The sequence below is a fragment of the Anabrus simplex genome, chromosome 10 (genome assembly GCF_040414725.1).
Source record: "Anabrus simplex isolate iqAnaSimp1 chromosome 10, ASM4041472v1, whole genome shotgun sequence".
NCBI classification, from domain to species: domain Eukaryota; kingdom Metazoa; phylum Arthropoda; class Insecta; order Orthoptera; family Tettigoniidae; genus Anabrus; species Anabrus simplex.
This window is the reverse complement of record NC_090274.1, coordinates 3,257,767-3,278,450: the sequence shown is the minus strand read 5'-3', so window position 1 is coordinate 3,278,450 and position 20,684 is coordinate 3,257,767. Positions and strand designations below refer to the sequence as shown.

General features: G+C 38.9%; 2 protein-coding genes across 2 annotated transcripts in view; one reads left to right on the top strand and one right to left on the bottom strand.

The window, feature by feature from the left end:
* Positions 1-3,499, top strand: part of APP-BP1 (Nedd8-activating enzyme E1 regulatory subunit APP-BP1) — an 84,252-nt gene extending 80,753 nt beyond the window's left edge. Inside the window, exon 11 of the mRNA XM_067155005.2 lies at positions 3,226-3,499. Coding sequence (XP_067011106.1) covers positions 3,226-3,338 — 113 coding nt within the window. The 3' untranslated portion in view covers positions 3,339-3,499. The remainder of the gene's footprint in view (positions 1-3,225) is intronic.
* TppII (Tripeptidyl-peptidase II) overlaps positions 1-20,684 on the bottom strand; it is a 220,050-nt gene that overhangs the window by 11,641 nt on the left and 187,725 nt on the right. The gene's annotated exons all lie outside the window — the stretch shown is intronic.

Genomic DNA, 20,684 nt, shown 5'->3' with positions numbered 1-20,684 from the left:
AATTATGTCTTTAAATTTCAATCCTGCTTTGAAAATTCTTTGGAAATGACATAAATCAGACCGATAATGAAGTTTTCCTTTGACTCTAACATCATCTCAGTTTTTGCTTCTCGTTAGATAAAAACGTTTGGTGGGATTGAATTTGAAATGGCATTGGCCAGGCAGACGCACAACATTTGCTCCAGCATTTTTCCAGTTGTAGTTTATGTCAGCTAAAGGTACAGAAGTATCAAATTTTGAGAATATTTCCATATATTCTTCTAGTGTAACGATTGTACTATTTTTTTTATTATTATTATTATTTATTTTTTATTTTTTAAATTTTTTTTTTTTCCGATTACTCTGAACACGCACTTAGATGGCAAGAATGATTGGCCAACACAAGAAAAATATATTCAAGGACCTTTGCATTTTTTGAGCATTTGTTTAAGAGCCATTAGCCGAGCATACCCATCACAAAATTATTTTTGTTCTGGCCTTCACAGTCGTCAGAGACCAGATGCAGTACTTTGATATTTTTTGGAATTATTGGGAAGACACTTTTGTTGTGGTCATTTTCTTCCCAGTAATACATTCTACTCGGTTTTCGAGCCCTACAACGACAGTTACGTTAATCGACGAGAAAACTTTGTACGCGGAAGAACTTGATTCGTTCGACAGTCAAAAGTAAATAACTGTCCCTTGACTCCTTTAAAAACAAGTAAAATGCTTTTGCCTTTAATTTGGGTTCTCTGATTTCTGTTATGCAACTCTTTTTGTCGGCGTGGTTCTTTCAGTCAGGGAAAGGCACGTCTGTTCCCGCTGCTCCAATACCAACATTGAAGTTGTGTCTAAATATGTAGTGGAAGTAAGATTCTTTCACTTTTAATGACTCGTCTGGTGATCCAGCTTCCACATCTTTTATGTGAACTTGCAGCTCGTTTTGCTTCCATAACGTGAAACTTCTTTATAAAGTTTTTCAGAGCCTGTTTTTTATCTCCATCCCTAGTTTCTTTCGGCATCTCCCATTTAAAACATCGAGATGTACGACTCCCACTACACGAGTTCGAGAAAGCTTTTTTACACTGTGGAACATGCTGTTTGGGCATTGACTTTACTGGCCTGGTGGATTTTGGTACACGACCATCTGTGTATTTTAAAATGTAACTATCCTGTAAGGACATTTTCCCTGAATTGTCATAGAACCTCCCACGGAATTTGTTCTGATAACGGGTAGTGACACTTTCGCACTTGTACGCTCCTTTCTTCTTTCCGTGATTGCACGTTATTGGTTTTGGAGGTCCAGGGGATGCATATCTGAAAATAAATTAGGAAAAGGTAAATGTAACATTGCAAGGAATTTGGAATAATCGATGCTTCTTTTCCCAGAAGATTCAAACACTTTTAGCAGAAAGAAACAAAGCCCTAATGTGTGGAGATGAAACAATCACAGATATAGGGCCTACCATTAAAACAATACAATATAACCTAGAACTAACAAAATCTCAAGGGTGAATGAATTCAAATACCTAGGTGAATGGATTACAGAAAATTGTAATGAAAGGAAATCCATAACTTCAAAGATGGAAACTGCTTTCCAACTAACAAGAACCGTTTACAATAAATAATGTCTTTCATGGAACAGTAAGATCAGTAGCACTCTGCGCTGCAGAAACTCTCAACCTACAACAGAAGGAATTAAAGTAACAATTAGAAATTAAAGAACGAAAAATCGTGAGAGAAATCTTACGACCAAGAATCATAAATGGAATTCATTACTCTAAACCTAATAGTGAAATATAGAAGCACATTTTCAAAATTACAGATGCAATTCGAATGCAGCTAATTCAATTTGCAGGGCATTTAGAATGAATGAACCCGAACAGACTTTCACATCCAACTTACAAGGGCACTAGACCAAAGTGGTACAAATTATTAGAGTGACCTCACTGATTTAAGATCGCTAAATCTACAAGATCGAAAGGAAATATAAAACATCATTCAAACACAGGGATTTGAGAAAGAAGACAGGAAACCCACACGATCGGAATGACCAGAGGATCGGAGGTGTGCACAATAATTGAAGGTGAAGAACTACTGGGCAAAAAAGAAGGCCGTAAAATGTTGATTTTGTGTGGTCCTAGGTGACCCATTCTCGAAGAAGAAGAAGAAGAAGAAGGTAACCTAGAAATAAGCATACCTTTTTTAAAAATCATTTTGGATGTTTTCCATGTATCAGGGTTCCTTTGTCATTTTCTAGCAATGCCAGGGCGTTCAATAGGGTGACATTCCATGCTAAAATACTCACTCTTCACAAGTATAAAGTCGATTTAACACACCAATACAAATGTAAACACACCGGTACGAACAGAACATGAAACAATTGCATAAGCAGCAGACAGCTGATGCGCAATAGACCCTGGCAAGATGTGTCCTGTTTTGAATACCTTTCTCTTCCCACATGTAAAAAAGGGCATTTAGGACTTATTAAATCAGCCGTAATTTCAAAATAAAAAAATAGTGATGTATCTTGTTTTGATACCAGATGACTCAGTTCATCTTGTTCGAGGACTGGGTGTTTGTATCATCTTCAACAGACGCCCATGGACTCCGGGCCTTTCGACCATTATTTCTATAGTTGAACTGTCTACCATTCATGGAACACGATAGCTGAGGCTCACCAAGGCAGGTGCAGTTCAAATCGTGTGGAATTTTTTAAATTTAAAGTATGAGGTTGCAGTCACATAAAACCACAAAAGAATCCCATTTATATGGCTTGCATAATGTGGATTTCCATCTTCACCCCCCTCCCCTGTCCCCATACTGCAGTGCGAGGATGTGTGTCGTTGGATCCATGGTTCAAACATAGTCTGGGTCAAGAGGCTGTTTTATGTGTGCATGAGGGAAATGGCATGATGGTGGTCATTTGTTTGAATAGAAAGTTGGAAGCACTAAACAGAATACATAAAGGACAACTGTTGATGTTGGAATAGTAATGACTACAGCTCTAGCTGAACTCATGTTGCACTCAAACGCCACACAAATTACAACAGTATTCGTTTAAGTGCCTCTTTATTTCTTGGTTTTGTTGAAATAAATGTTTGTATAGATTATGTGGCTCGAATTGTTGTTAATCTGGACCATCTGCAGTCACATCTAGCCCGGAAATAATGACGTTGTTTTGTACTTCTTTCTTGCTGTAAATATCCCAAGAAAGGCTTGTTACAATGTTTGCTCTTGTTCTAGGTGGATGTGTTGCTCAAGAGACCATCAAGTTGATAACGAGACAGTATAAACCTCTCAACAACACGTTTATTTACGACGGTATTACATCCAACACAACCACATTCACATTGTAATTAATATTTTGTACTCTTATTCTATACATATTAATAAACTAGAGTGAATTTTATATCTTCAAGATGTTCCTACTCCCGGATGAATAGCATTACCAGTAAAATTAACCAGTGGTGAAAACTTAAAAAAGTATCTTTGTATCAAATCTTTTTGTTTGTTTGTTTGTTTGTTTGTTTGTTTGTTTGTTTGTTTGTTTTCCAAGTCTGCTCTCCATATTTGTATATTTTTGCGTTAATTTTGTTTTAACCCAGGAGATTCCATGTGTTCTTCTGTTATTTGAAATAATATTTGGATAATTTTTACTTCTCTTCTCTGCAGTGAAACCTCTCTTGGTGGTGTTCAATCTGCCCAGGTTATACCGGGTGTATCCGCGATATTACAAACTTTCAGGGACGATGGAGGACGGAGATAAGCAACCGTATTCCAGAAACGATCGAGTCAAAAGTTAAGCAAATTCTACTCGTTGAAGTCAAGTTCCTCGAGCTGCGCCACTTACAACAAATGTTCGAAATGGCGTCCACCTGCGTCAGTGCAGGCGTGGCATCGTCTCGCGTACTCGTTCGAATATCGCCGGTGTCGTTTGAACAGGTCGCCAAGAGATCCTCTCCAGTCTCGACAGGTGTTTCATACGCAGGGCTTTTTGCATGGAATTCGGCACGTTAAAGAACTCAAAATTCCGACACCTCAGACTCCGTTAAGAATGGACGGATTATTAATAACTTTTGACTGGAACATTTTTGGACTACGTCCTCCATCGTCCCTGAAAGTTTGTAACACCACGGATACACCCTGCGTATTTAAAGAAAGCTTTCTTCATTCAGTTAAGCTAATGGTGTCAATTATGGAAAATGAATAAGTGTTTCAAATGTTTCCTTCTGCTCTTATATTAAGTCTGAAAAGTGGTAGGCAACCATCCTCTCTTAACCCTTTCGCGTCATATGACGAGCTGTGGTCGCTCGCCACGTTTTGGCACGTGATGAGATGACGAGCTCAGCTCGCAACGACGCGGTGCCTCGCTTATATCCGTGTACTTTATTATTTCTCCGTATACTCACTGTAAAGAACTAGAGGCATGTACTGTTGGTAAACAATGTTGACACTGCGATTGTTGAACAACAGTTTTATTTCCATCGGCATTCAGTGTTCATTATGCGGTGGATCATGACGACGAGAGATTGAAAGCGCTCGTAGACAGTGTTTTAGATGGCGATTATGGTAATAATTACATTTTGGAAAATAAATCAGAGTTTAAGTAAAGTGACAGCAACAGCGAAAGTTACTGAAGTGAGCAGAATATTGAAGAAAGTGGAAGTCCAAAAGAACCATAGCGATTAGAAATTGGAGAATAAAGATATATATCCATTTCGTGAATACAACAGTGTTTCAGAAATACTTACAAAAAATTTATAGTCCGGCCATCGTCCGAACAGAGTTCGTGGATCCTCTCTTTTGGAGATTATTTCAAATAAACCATTTGTACCACAGCCAGCAGTAAGTTACAACCTTCAGTGGCATGAATGCAAAATTTCAGTGAATTATGTGCGTTAGTTATTATTTTATGCATGTTTTTGTGTGACAGGTACACTCAAACTACGGGTGGGCAAATGAAATTGATTCCACAGCAACAATGTCGCTATTTATTGTGACTTGAATGGGTTAACCCTAATCAGTACAGAACGGAATACATACCTGACAACTTTGACACCATTTCTCCCGCCGTCCTGCTTGAAGAATTAATTTGCCCGATTTTTCAAAACTCCTGTATGTAAATTCAGACTAAAAGTGCGAGATGACAATCGCTGGTCATCCTTCCAACAGATTGACTAGAAATTGATTTTACGTGTTTTGAAGTGTGCTGCACATCGTATCGATAATTTATTGATAATTCTCCGTAACAGTGTGTATGTATCGTCTCGTGCATCGCGTTTTGTTGGCGTTGAACAGCTTCCAATTTGTTGATGGTTGTGCGTGAGAGGTAGTTGTAGGCTCTGTCATCTGTTTCACATGTGAAATGATATGATTTGTGTAGAACTTCCATGATGTTGGCATTAATAGGCCAGTAAACTGTTGTGTTTTTCGGCCTGACTGATTTTGTCAGTTCCTCGGGAATATGGCGAAAAAAGATGACATGACTGTGTACAAGGATAACTTTCCAAGAACAGGCTCAAGATTTGAATTTTGTAGTGTGATTTCAGCATCTCGCTTGGTGGGAGGGAACCTGTGCTCACAGAGAAACAAAAAAGATACTGCCCAATGTGTTGAGGACGGCACTGAGCAGAAGTAATGTTCACGTCGTTAATTATTGAAGACAACCTCCCAGTTAATTGTACTGATCACACCGTCGTTTATTTACGAAGATGTGCCCAGACTCAAAATATTGCCAGTACTAAAACCTCGGCCATCCTTGCAGAAATGTGCATTGAAGAAATAGAAGGTATTATTTGCCTAAAAATGGTGTTTTTTCATTTGCTACGGACGGTAGTAACGAAAGTGATCCAAAGTTGTACCCAATTGTGGTAACTATTTGCAACCCACTTCAACAAACTCAGAGTTTACGCGTTATATTTTAGAAGGAATTGCTGATCTTCAAAACCGCATTGCTTCTGCCCCAGCATGCCCAGAATTTACAACCCTGCTATAATGCCCAAAGGGAGTCATTTTGACTCCATAAATGATTTTAACCCAGCTCACGTGTGTGAATATGAATTTCTTTTTCTGTTTTCTGTGGGTGTTTTTTTCATAACTTGAACATTATATTTTTAGTAGTTTTGGCGAAGTTTGTCTGGACATTGCATGGTATTCAAACTGTACTTTTGAAAAAGATAAGTGCAAGAAATCAAATAACGAGCAACCATTTTATTAAAACAGAAAAAAATGTAAGTATTAAAAATATGAGTTTCATCAAAACTTGGTATAGAACCCTAACATTGTACTTTTCAATGTACTGTAGAAAGGAATAAAATATCTATGAAGAGCTCAACACAACCCTTCCTAGTACAGATGGCAGTGCAAGACCTACAGACTGCTTGATTGCATGCGCTACATTTTCCTATTGTCCTATTTCCTATTGCACCCACTGTATCCCCCTGCCTGTCGTATGTATGTTCAGTCTTCAGCCCTAAGGCTGATTGAATCCTCAACAGCTCCGCCATCGGCTGTCATAGATGGCCTAGGCATCACTGAAGAGGCGTACTAGGGAAATTAGGAGTGAGGTAGTTTCCCGTTGTTTTCCTCTGCCTCTAAAAGGGCGACCAAGGGATGATTGTATTAGAACCATGAAACTACTTGTGATTAGTACCACCACGCGGGGAACACCACCGGTCCTTTTACTTGCGTGTAGTACCACTATGTTAGGTACTAAATAGGTTTGTGATCAGTAGGGCTCAGATGTTTAGGAAAAGTCATATTTTTTCTTTGTCTCTATTTTATTACCTGGTTGGATTTTGGTGCAAATCAGGTGATTTATCGTCACAATTAAGTGATTTTTATTTGTCATATAAATGCATATTTTGACTATTTTTGTCATAAGGTCATATTTTGAGCTATTTTCGTAGGAACGTCATATTTCGGCGGTATGGCGACAGCTGTAGGTGTGCAAAGTCATCGTCAACTTTTCAAATGAGAACTAGTATTCACAAAACTGCTTTTCCGTATCACATCTGTAGTTAATACAAGTGGAATACTCTTGCCTCTTCTATCAAGATTCCGCAGGAATTGTTTTCCTACAGTTTGTCAGAAAGTCTGGCATATATTATGTCGAACTTTAGAATTATATACCGGACGAGTTGGCCGTGCGCGTAGAGGCGCGCGGCTGTGAGCTTGCATTGAAATAATAACATTAAGTTATTTATTAGACCACCTAATCAATACAAAATCGTCTTGGATGATTTACATAAATTTGTTAGCTAATAGTGGGACATGTTTCGCCTTCTCTGAAGGCATCATCAGCCATAGTCTTAACCTTAAATTAAAAATAAGCGTCTAAATAACATGTAGTGATGAATGAATTTTAAAATCTTGAAGAGATTTGAAGTAAAATAACATTAAAAATAACAATGATGGTTTGAAAATACAATGTGATGAGATACAATAGTGGAAGTATTAACAAAATTAACCTTAGAAGGCTGCTAAAATAAGTACAATGGAATAAAACAACAGATTGTTATACAACAAGTAGTAAGATTGCATAAAAGTAAAGTTGATAGTAATGGCGGTTATAATTAGACGATGGCGAAAAATCTTATGTAATCAAAGTAAAGAGGAGAGAGTAAAAGTCAAAGTTAGTCGAGAGATCCGAAGTTCATTATGATCTTGAAGATAAAGGATGAAAGTCAGATGCATATGGTGAAGTTGTAGAACACGTTGAGGATATGAAGTTGGTGAATAGAAGTTGAAGAACAGTTTCAAATAGGATCACTATGGACCATCTCAAAATTTGAAGTGATGTTCAAATGTTGTAAATTGTGAGTTTGTAGATATTCTAGTTGAAAAAGCATATACAAGTGGAATCTGTAAATGGAAGCAAGAAACGTAGAGTTAATTGTGTGAAAAGATATTTGAAAATCTTGAAGTAGAATCGTATGCACTTACCACTTGACGGTGACAAAGATAGCTTGTAATATTATGAGTAAGAAGTATTTGCAACAGTAGACTTCTTGCTACGTGTGTTATAACTGAAGTTTTGTGTTGGAGGGGGATCTGTTTGCGTTGACGTAACTATTAGAGGGGGGCTGCTATTGGTGGGAGGGAAGGAAGAGAGTGTATTACTGCGCGTGTTGTAACGGTGTAAGGCTATTGGAGGGAGCGATGTTCCGGTGGGTGTGGCTATGGGTTTATTGGTTGTATTTGAATTAGAGGTACTAGCGGTGGGGGGAAGGGAGGGGGGTATATTAGCTGTAGGGGAGGTGGGAACTCTAATTGATGTGAGGTTGAAGATTTTTAAGAATTTGTTGGTGAGGGAAGTTGATTCTCGTAATAAAATAAGAATCTGTTCATACAAGGGGCTTTTTTTATCAATAGTGTCATTTAGATTTTTATCTTTATTAAAATGTTGGTCGAGGAAAATAAATAAGTTTTCATATTCTGTCATGAGTTTGCTTTTATCAACTCTTTTTAGGATATGGAGGTCTTGTTCTATTGTGGTGAATTTATGCCCGGTGTCCCTCATATGGTTGGCCATTGCGGAGAATTTGTTGTGTTTTTGGGCATTGTAATGCTCGGCGTATGTAAATCATCCAAGACGATTTTGTATTGATTAGGTGGTCTAATAAATAACTTAATGTTATTATTTCAATCTACATCATCAATACGGACCAAAAATGATATTTATTACATGTAATGTGAGCTTGCATCCGAGAGATAGTAGGTTCGAATCCCACTATCGGCAGCCCTGAAGATGGTTTTCCGTGGTTTCCCATTTTCACACCAGGCAAATGCTGGGGCTGTACCTTAATTAAGGCCACAGCCGCTTCCTTCCAACTCCTAGGCTTTCCCATCCCATCGTCGCTATAAGACCTATCTGTGTCGGTGCGACGTAAAGTCCCTAGCAAAAAAAAAAAAAAAAAAAGAATTATCTAGAGTGCAATTACTTGTTTAGAAGCTGATAGATTAGAAATTCATGCAAGTATTGAAAATGTGGGAAGTGTTGAACTTTCAGCACAACAATCACATGGAATAGTTGACGTCAGTGTAAAATGGAACCTTTAAAATGTGCTTAATCGAAGTGACGCTTTTTGCTGTGTGTGCGAGATGAATGTTCTTAGAGGAGAAGGTACCAGTACATTTCACAATGAGTGCATACTTGACAGCAGTGATTTAACATTATTTAAATATGCACCAATAACATCTTGTGATGTAGAAAGGAGCTTCTCTTCTTACAAGAATGTGTTAAGTGATAATCGGAGGTCTTGCGCGCCTGATGCTTTAAAGATTAATCTTGCCATACACTTCAATACCACACGCAGAGAAGAATGAAAAAGGTATGCGAGTTTGCACTATTTACCCTGCCGCCGTACCATAATGTATCGAAAGACATCTACTTTATTACTCCTCCCATCTCCAATAAATTTGCCTCTCTTATCACACCAATAGGGAGCGTGCTCTGTACTAGTAACAGAGCGCTCTGGCGGAGTTCCGAGAATTAATACGGTGAAGACTCGCGTCATAGTTACGGCAAAAAATATCGTTGCATCTTGTCGTCAAGATATGAAGTCGTGCTATGGAAGTTGTAGTGCAATATGGGTTTGGGTACATACACTTCCAAAATAGTCGCAAGTCAACAGTGAATAAAGCGCAGAAACTAGTTGACAGTGGCTATGTGTTACAAGTTGAAGAAAGACGAACTGTTTCCAGTTGTACACTTAGTGGCTTTGTCATAAGACATACGAGTGTTAGCAAAAGCCCGTACAAGGATACAATTCAGGTAATTACGTTAGCTCATTGTTAAAAACACAGTGTTAATACATTTTAATTTTATGTGATTCAGTTAAGTCTTTAAATACTTCGAATTTCTATTACAGCTTCACAATCAACGAAACTGTGTTGAATCAAACTGTGACTATGTGGCTGGTGCCGGAGGGCGCTGTAAACACTTATGTGCCATTTACAGTACTGCAATTCTGATTCGGGATTTAGTAAGACAAATTTGCCACAAGAATGGGGGAAACCAAATTTGAAAACAGCTGGTATGTAATATTATCGCTGTTAATTATGTAATAAATTGAAGTGCTCACAATATGATTAATACAGTGTAGATGTTATATCTTCTAGTGTCCGTAAAATATGCGAAAAAGAAGAAGGCTGAAGATCTATTTCCCAAGAAGAGGGCGAGAACTGACAAGGGTGCTGTTATTACCATCCATGAACTACGAAAAGCAGATGTAGATAATTCGCCTTGGACTGAAATGATTAGAGCGGAGCTGAAAACAGAGTCTGAATCGGTAGCTAAAAGTTTGTGTGAAGAGTTGTGCAACAGTAGCGTCAGTATTAGCATAAGAACAAATTTGCTGGGCCAAAAAATACAATTGGAAGTGCGTTTCTTGACTACTGCGAGAGCAAATGTGACTGCCAAGGCAGCAAAGGTTATACCTAATTTCATTTTCATTATAAAGAGTAAACAAACATCGTTGTTACTTATATTTATAGACACTTTAGGAACAAAGAAAAAAGTAAAAAATGAATGTTTTAAATTAAACACTTGTTAAATCCTTCAACTGTGCCACACTTTTTATGCTCTGGTATCCATGAAATCCTCTGCATATGTCCAGGGGGTTGTTGGGACCACAACTTTCATCCACCTTCTCCGAAATACTTGGAGGTAGGTCTACTGTGCTTGAGTTGCACTGTGTGCCTACATCATTCCCACTAAAAACCCAAGTGAATTCGAAAGTCATTGCTTCAATCTGAAATACTGCTTGCACCAACTTATGTAGTTTTTCACAATAAATACACGAGTTTCCTGATTAGAAGACGTATGTATATTTGAGCATTTCATTCGTTTACTCGCTTTTTCAAACCGGGATACATCACATTCTCTTTCCGGTTTCTTCTTATAGCTTTCATGAAACACAGATGGTATATATGATGGATGATTTTCAATATTACTTGGCTTTCCTACATCAAAATCTTCACTGCAAATGATGGAGCATTTGATGGGTTCCCATGGAGTTCCATCTGCACTGAAATGCAGGAAAACATTTATTATTATTATTATTATTATTATTATTATTATTATTATTATTATTTGGCGTAGTCAAGACGCGTGCACATGGAAGTACATGAATGTAAACATACGAACCTGCTGCAATGCATACTTGAAGTGAAATGTATTATTTCAAAGTGTACTTAAATAAACGTGTTCTTGACTTGGCATACCTGGTATGTTCGAAGTGTGTGATTTACGTCACTAATGAAACAAGGTACTGTACTTACTTTATTCTTCCCACAGCCGACATCCGTTTCCTGCGTCTGTTCGATTCCCATGGACGACCAGGAAATGTGTGAAATGTAATTCCTTTTCCATGTGTGTTGTGGCAGTTCACTGCACAACAGTTTCCACTTTATTTAGGCATTTTGATACACTACTACTACCACAGTTACACAGCCTGGACTGACCGCTCAAGACAAGATCACCTAAACGTTACCGATTTCTTCCGCTAGAGGCGCTAAGAGCGGCCGTGCACACTCCCTATTGACACGAACGAATTAGAGCAATTCATACTGCGTGAAATTCAACGCCAGGATGTGATGATATTTCATATGCAATTATTAAACAATTACTGGGCATGGCTAAAACCGGCATACTTCAGATATTTAATAGTTGTTTTTCCTCGTCCGAGATACCCAAGAAATGGAATGAATTCTACCTAGTCCCTATTTTGAAACGTGGGAAAAGTCCCATACTTTCAGATAGTTGCAGGGGTATTTACCTTACCTTATGTTTTAGAAATATTTTCAAAAACTTATTTTAGAGAGATTAAAATGGAATTTGGAATATTACAATTTATTCCCTAAATGCCAATTTGCGTTTATTCCTGGCACATCACCTACATATGCTATAAACCTTTTACTAACACTTGCTCATTGCCAAAACGAATCATTGATAGCTATTTTTCTCGATTTGAGAGGTGCATATGATAATGTCAATATTCACCTTCTGTTACAAAAACTTCTTTATTATCAGTTCCCACCACCGTTCACTGCCCTTCTTTACACAGTATGTTAGCTGAGCGGGTAGTCGAATTAAGAGACTTGCCTCAAGGTGACATTTTAAAGTCCTATTCTCTTCACACTATTCGCATTCGTGAGAGAAAATTATAACAAGACAGGTTCGATTTTTACAATTAGCAGGGGATAAGGTTTATGCTCTTCTATTGATAATGTATACAAAGCCCTAAATTCGTGTCTGATTACAAGAACATGAGTTAGAAGTGGCCCATGGAAAATGTAAGGCAGTTTCTTTTTCCTGGGCCCATAGAACCTATTACTCACCTTTGACTTATAAGGGTTTTTCCATCTCTGTCACAGATTCCGCAAAATATTTAGGAATCCTACTAGATGAGAAACTTTTATGGAAACAACGCGTAAGCGATTTGGAAGCCAAGATTTTTACAAAAGCATTCTTATTTACTTCGCTCATGAAGTGAATATGGAGTTCAGATCCCACTGCTTTATTAATTTTATATACGAATATTATTCGATCAGTATTAGACTATGGATCCATGTTTTTAGATATGGCGGCTAATTCAACATATTCTGTTCAGGCACAATTTATCAAAATTATACTGGGAGCTTTACACTCTTCACGAAACAATGCCATACTTGTTGAAGGATCTGAACTTCCATTACAGTTTAAAAGGAAATTCATTGCTTCAAAATACATTCTGAAGCTATTTTCGATCACGTCGTACCCTCTTCTATCTAAAGTAAGTCTTCTATTACATTATTATCAGGAACGAAATACCCCTGAACACCGCTATCCTGCGCAATTATGGGCTTATAAAACATTTTCGGGCTTATGTTCATCCACAATTCAATCGATTTCTAATTCTAAACATTTAAATACCTTTCGTGCTAATTTTTATGTTCCACCTCTTTTTCTCCCCCCATCCATGGGTTCAAATAAACCATCAGCTTCTATGGTTGCATTTCCCCTGTTTAAAACTATACGTCTGTCATATTCTCGGCATGTCCAGTTTCTTTCACAAGTTTTCTATACAGATGGATCCAAACTTCACAATCCAGTGATTACCAAGTCATTTACCCTACCATCGTCTGCTTCCACTTTACGACAGAGTTTTTGCCATTAGACAGGCTCTACTGATAATGAAATATTCTTATATTGCTACAGATTCTCTTAGCTCATTACGTGCTTTAGAAAAAACCATACGTCAGTCGGAACTGGTACATACAGAACATAAGGAAGATGTCTTTTGATTTACAACAGTCCAGTACTACAGTAACAATAATTTGGATTCCTAGACATTTGAATATTGCTGATAACTGCCAGGCTGACTCTTTAGCTGCTAATGATCATGATAATGTAGCGTTACCTTATCACTCCAGATCCCAGATGTGGCAAGCTGATTGGTGTAGATCTGCCAAGGATAGGGGTAGCCATTTGTTTAGGATACTACCTGAGATTCCTACAAAACCTTGGTTTCCTAGGCATTATTATACTTGCTGGCATAAAACAAATCTTATTCGCATGCGGTTATATCATTTATTTAGAATTAAGGTAGTGGAGTCGAACTTAGATCAATGCAGAACTGAAGTAGGAACGATTAACCATATTATCTTCTAATGTCCCTTATTTGATCCCATCCACAAGCGTATCTTAAATCCGCTTGTAAAAAATCAGTTTCCGCTGCCTACTTGATTATCATGCTTGATTCTATCTCCGACCTCTCGTCTCTGTTTTTGTCTGAAACCAACATTAGAATTTAATGTATTTTGCTTATCTCTAGAATATATATAGATATATCTTTCTTTTGTCTTCATAGAAAAATACTGTTGATCTGACCTGTGAGTGTTTAACGGTTTAATTTTTGATCATATTGTTATTACTTTTCCAAATTTTCCATATCCTTCATAGATATGGTATTTCTAATTACGACAACTAGTGGCTGGGTAAACCCAATAAACAAAAGAGAAGAAGAAAATAAAACGTCAGTGAGGGCGAGCAGCATATTGTTGGTGATAGGAATGAGCGAGGTAGAGGAAGCAGTCTCGTTGTGGTGTCTTCTGCTTTCTGCAATTTGTGAACTAATAGTAGCAGAGTATTGACTCGGAGACTGCTTCGCAATTACGGTTGTTTACTTTCCATTGCACTTATTAAATGCTCAATGCTACTTTATTCCGGAAAGATTTATGATTTGATTTATATATACTAAACAGAAACTTACAACATGTACTTTTTATGTGAAAATTGGGGTTATCGGATAAACTGTGAATTCATACTGAATTTTTAATGCTTGTGAAAAGTGCCTTTTGTAGGGAAGAAAGAAACAAAATGAGGTTAGGTATGAAAGTGTGCTAGTGGTATCCGTCCATACAAAGAAATAAGCTCCTGATATAAACTTTTCCTCAGGCATATTATACAAAAAGTTCCCTATATCTTTTATGTTATCTAGTCCAACTTTGAGAATACGATAAATATAACGACCCCTTTTATAAGTAACGACAACATTGGAAAAGAATTTAGCTTTTCAAATAAGTCATTTTCTCCTCTGCCTAATTATTATCATATAGAGTAGAGTCTCGTTAATCCGAACTAATTGGGACCGGAGTCTGTTCGGATTACGAAATTTTCGGATTAACCGGAAAATAATTTCTAATAATAATGTTATTCTTTTTACGTCCCGATAACTACTTTTACGGTTTCAGGAGATGCCGGGATTTTCTCCCTCAGGAGTTCTTTTACGCGCCAGTAAATCTACTTACACGAGGCTGACGTATTTGAGCACCCTCAAATACCACCGGACTGAGCCAGGATTGAACCCGCCAAGTTAGGGTCAAAAGGCCAGCGTCTCAACCGTCTGAGGAATCTAGTTTCTACAATACAGTGCAGTGCATACCGTAATTTGAAGTGCCCATTCTTTAGCAGTACATGAATAAAATACTGTATAAAATTACACGAGGGTACCGGTAGTTAAGAACCCGTAGAGGAGAAAACGGCTATGAAAATGACATTAGCGAGTGGATGGAAGCTGTCATAAATTAAAAACAGACCAAGAAATTGTAGCTATGGTGGAGACAGAATCTGGAGTTGATGAGGAACAGAGTGACGACGAGGAAGACCACAATGAACAACTAGCGTCACATTCAGATGCCGCGGCCGCCTTAGCTACGTCGAGCAACACTCCGCTGCTACGCCCACTGATGTGATGTTTATGAGACGCTGGTTTAACACTGCATCTTCGAGTAGGTTCCAATCACTACGGCAAAAGAAACTAACGGACTTTTTAAAGATAAACCACCAGTGATTGATGGTTTATGGTGTGTAATTATGTTTACATTAAGATATTCTAGTAAATTATGACTAATAAAATGCAAGTAAATCTTCATTCTATAACATGTTCTTTCATTTCAATAAGTATAACTTTTTAAAAATGTAATATTTCAGTTCGGATTAACGGGACTCTAGTGTACACTGAGCGGCACGAAAAACGCAACACTTCAATTTCTTTCAAAAACTGAAATTTATTCCAAATTTATGACACTAATACACCATCTTATGATGGAATATTGTGGTACGGTCTAACAATGAAAGGAAAAAAAAAAGACGATTATAAACAAATTAAGCGAGAGATGCACATTTCGAGGAAATTTTGAGTAAGCTCATAAAGGTAATGCACTCTGTTTTAATGTTACACACTTTCACTTCACAGATCTCGGGGACCTCTGTTCGCATCTTCAAAAGCGTGTATTGCCACCTCTTGCAGCAATGACAGCATTCAACCTTCCAGGCATGCTCCTGATTAATGCGGTAATGTTCTGTTGAGGAATAATCTCCCATTGTTCCAGGAGGGCTTTCCGTAGGTCCTGTAGGGTCTCTGGATAGCCCTGATGGACTCTTCTCCCCGGCTGGTCCCAAACATGCTCAGTGGGATTCAAATCGGAGCTTTGAGCAGGCCAAACCATAGCATGAATCCCTGTTTCATCCAAGAAATGTACAATACTCGCAACATTTGGGCGTGCATTAGTGTAAAACCATCACCAATAAACGGAGCGAAAGGCACAGCATGCTTCAGAAGGATTTCCTCCACATACCGATGTGCGGTAAGGCTCCCATGCTCCACGAAGGCTAAATCCGTCCGTGCAGCTGTATTGATTCCTGCCCACACCGTCACAGAACCACCGTGAAAAGGCGTCCTGGATGAGAATGTGCATGGGGAATACCTTTCCCCTGGCCTTCTCCAGACCCTCTCTCTTCCGTCAGGTGATCGGAGGCCAAATCGTGACTCGTCGGTGAACAACACTTGATCCCATTGTTGTACTCCCTTGCGAAACGCATTCGAGCCGTGCGATGCTCTCTGGCGAGTTCCGGTCCTGTAGCAGATCTTCTGGATTGAAGATTGGCTTCTTCCAGTCTTCTTCGAAAGGTTCTCTCACTAACATTGACCCCTCGAACTTGGTGGAGTCGTTTTCTTGCTTCAGTAGCTGTGGTGTGACGGTTGCGGAGAACTTGAAGTTGTAAGAAGCGGTCATTCTTTTCCGATGTTGCTCTTCTCGGGCCTGACCCTGGTCTCCTTGCAAAGCCTGCAGTTTCCCTGTACCTTAATACGGTTCTGGAAATTGTAGAAGGTGTAGTACTCAACACTTCTGCAACGTAATGCATGCTGCGACGGTCTTCTAACAAAGCAACAGCTTTCGCAGCTTGTTCAGGGGTTAACGGCATGTTTACTCCAGAAAGCTGATTAAGAGAATCACAGAATGATCCTAGAAACACGTGTGATTGAAAGGGGAACAATTAAAGGTACAACAATAAGCGCTACATTATTGGCTCACATCCAGCGATGTGTTTTCCTTGTGTAATAAACAATCAACACTTCATTGTTTACTCGCAAAGCAACACCAATAGCATACCCGGTCTTAAAACAATGGTTGAAGTGCTTCACTTCCATTAAATAGATAATTACACATCATTTATTGGGTGTTGCGTTTTTTGTGCCGCTCAGTGTATTTTATCCAACACTGAAATCAAATAAAAATTACTTTATTTGCAAATGAGGTATCTACCTAGGTGGCGAATGATACACAAAAATACAGTACATTATTATCAAGCGCAAAATTTTAAATTAACAAGAGATGAAGACATTTTCCTAAAATATAATATTGTATAAAAATCATTAACAATTTTTCTATTAAACACACAGCTCATCCTTAATAAATTTATATTATTTACAAAATTCCACTCATAATATCTTCTGTACTTACAAACATAGTCAACTCATATACAGTATATGGAATTACTTCAAATAATACTATAAAACAGCTATAAGATTCACATTTACATTGCATTTTTCCCCCCCGCCCATTTTGGTGCGTAACAAGCATAACGACCTGTGTCTTAACCAGAGCCCCTTTTATCTCCGCTTTTCAGAGTTTCTGAAGGGCCTTCACAGCTACCGTAGCAGTCCCGGTTTGCATATGTTTTTATCAGTTTACAGCATAAGACTCGCAAGTCTTGGACTTTTAGAAAATATGAAATTGGAGACAGTATATTTTTAACACAGTTTCATGTTGTTAATATGGTTTTAAATTGTGATCAATTTGACATTGATAAACTTATATGATTGTCAATTTTTCTACAAACTTCTACCAGCTGATGATGACGCAGAGGTGCGTCAAAACTAGTACTGATTTAAATATATATGTTGTAATTAAATCTACGCAACAATTTTTATGTATGGAATCAGGTCGACCCAAATTACAATAAAAGTTATAAGCTATTACTTTACTATAATTCCCACCTCCTTCATATTATCACAAACTAATTTTATCTCTGATATTTCATCCCTTTCATCAGTAAACCATTCATGTGAGGAATAAGTTTGCTTCACCAGAATAAACAACCCCCTCCCATTTAATGTCCTCGGTCTCTACGATAGACTGTATACCCTTCTGGAAATGCCTATCTAATACCCATCCCTTCTCTCGACCATAATAATAATAATAATAATAATAATCGTATGGCCTCAGCTACCATGTGCAGACATTTCAATTTGACGCCATCTGGCTGTCTGCTCGTCAATTTCGACGTTCCGTTTTATTCTAGGCCCCCACTAGATGGCAGACCGAGTAAACCGAAACTCTCTTGGGCGTCTATGGCTGAGATTTAATGAATTTTGTCGGGTAAACACCAAATGTGTCACCAGAGATCTTTTACATGCCGACATCGTACGACATGGAGTGTCGAATGGACTTTTTTCCGCCCCTTCAAAAATCCGACTACCTCTGCCGAGTTTGAACCCGCTATCTTGGGATCCGGAGGCCGACACTCTACCGCTGATCCACAGAGGCAGCTTCTCTCGACCAAGATCCCACTCCTATCACCAAATCAATCTCATATGATTTGATCAGTGTACTGAATTTTAATTACTTATTTACTACACTCTGACAGTTTACCAAGAGCAGTCTCAGACCCCCTTCCTCCCTAAAACTTGACTGTTGCAATTGGGTGACTTGAAATTCTTTACTCTCCTGAGTTTCATTTTCTAGTGGACTGAAACAGCTTGAAGTACAGCTGGCTCTTTCTACTCGTTTCCCTGGTTGGTTGTTAATCGATACTACTGTTAATATAATGTACTATTAATATAGGCTACTTGTTGAATGCATTTATAATTATTATGAAAGTTATTAGTAAAAACTGAGATTAAGTATGTACATAATTCCTAATGGTGTTGACATGGAAAAAATATCCGTGTAAGATCCATGTGGCCGCCTCTGTGGTGTAGTGGTTAGCGTGATTAGCTGCCACCCCCGGAGGTCCGGGTTCGATTCCCGGCTCTGCCACGAAATTTGAAAAGTGGTACGAGGGCTGGAACGGGGTCCACTCAGCCTCGGGAGGTCAACTGAGTAGAGGTGGGTTCGATTCCCACCTCAGCCATCCTGGAAGTGGTTTTCCGTGGTTTCCCACTTCTCCTCCAGGCGAATGCCGGGATGGTACCTAACTTAAGGCCACGGCCGCTTCCTTCCCTCTTCCTTGCCTATCCCTTCCAATCTTCCCATCCCTCCACAAAGGCCCCTGTTCAGCATAGCAGGTGAGGCCGCCTGGGCGAGGTACTGGTCATACTCCCCAGTTGTATCCCCCGACCAAGAGTCTGAAGCTCCAGGACACTGCCCTTGAGGCGGTAGAGGTGGGATCCCTCGCTAAGTCCGAGGAAAAAACCGAACCTGGAGGGTAAACAGATGATGATGATGATGATGAAGATCCATGTGGAGGATCTGGAAAATGTTGATGTAGCAGGTGATAAGTTTAAATAAAGAATTGAGAATATACCAATCGCTAGGAAGTGGAACGTGGTAAAAACTTACATTCGCAAAGAAATAGAACGCGATTAAAATTCGCATCATCGGCTATTGCTGCCATTTCAATAGTTTGGTTGAATGCCAACAAAAAACAGATGGCGCATACAAACCACTTTCTTTAGCACTCACATGGCCATTTATAATATAATCATTTATTTAATGTGCACAATGTGCAAAGAATTAATATTCATCAATCTTCATTACAAAATTTCACTATTGATTCAGATTGCTGTTTGCAGCTTAACACATGGTGCCTAGTACAGTGTGCACCACAGTTCAAACCTGGTTCATGATAAAGCTGTATGTTACATAGTTTATAATGAAACCCATGAACGGAGAACCTTGTCAGCAGGTGCCGCAGTTCATATCCACCTTCAACCCACTCGCGATTTACCATGGCATCGGTACAGTAGAAATTACCCAGATGTCGGCTTTCTTCCATGGTAGATCTGGAAGAGATGTACACAGGATGTTGTTGCTGGAAGTAACAACTGTATTCTCCACTCCTCCACATAAAATTCTTATCCGGAAAACTCATACACAAGCCGGAAAGGAGAATATTTTGAGAAGCACAGGGCACATTTCAAGTAGTTTTCCTTCAACTTTTAGATTTTTTCTAAATGTTTCAAACTCAAATGTTCTCCAAGCCATATGTTGCTATAGGGCTGACTTTTACGAGGATTGGGGCAAAAGTCATGGCAACTATTTATTTCTTGTAGATATGTAAACGGATCACAAACGTATATGTGTCGTGTGGAAGTTCTGCAGGCATAGTGTGTATGTAGGACAACAGATTGCTCTGAGATAGCTGGTAGTAGCCCAGCGAGGGCTGTGATATCAGTCCGTTGGTGACTGTCGTGCGAGATGGAACTAACCCGTGTTAAGAAGCGCGCTTACATAAAAAGAAACCTTCTCCAAGGGAGAAATATGATGGAATGTCACAGTGAATTAGTGGAAGCCCTTGGGAATAATGCCCCACCATAGCGTACAGTAGCATGGTGGGTAGGAAGGTTTCAGCAAGGACGTGTGTCAACCAGTGATGAGCAACGTTCGGGACGACCTGTCAGTGTGCGGACCGACGTGGCACGTGCCGTCATCGAGCAGCTCCTGGATGAAGACAGACGATGGACGCTACAGGAGTTAGAGAGGGCAAGGGGCATCGAGAAACGTACCGTCCACAAGATATTGCGTAATGAGCTGCAACTGCACAAAATTGCATCGTTGTGCGTACCCCATGCACTGACAAAAAGTTCAAAGTTGGGTGCGCTGTGCAATATGCTCCGACCACCTTGCAGGTTGGCGATCAATTCTTGTCACGA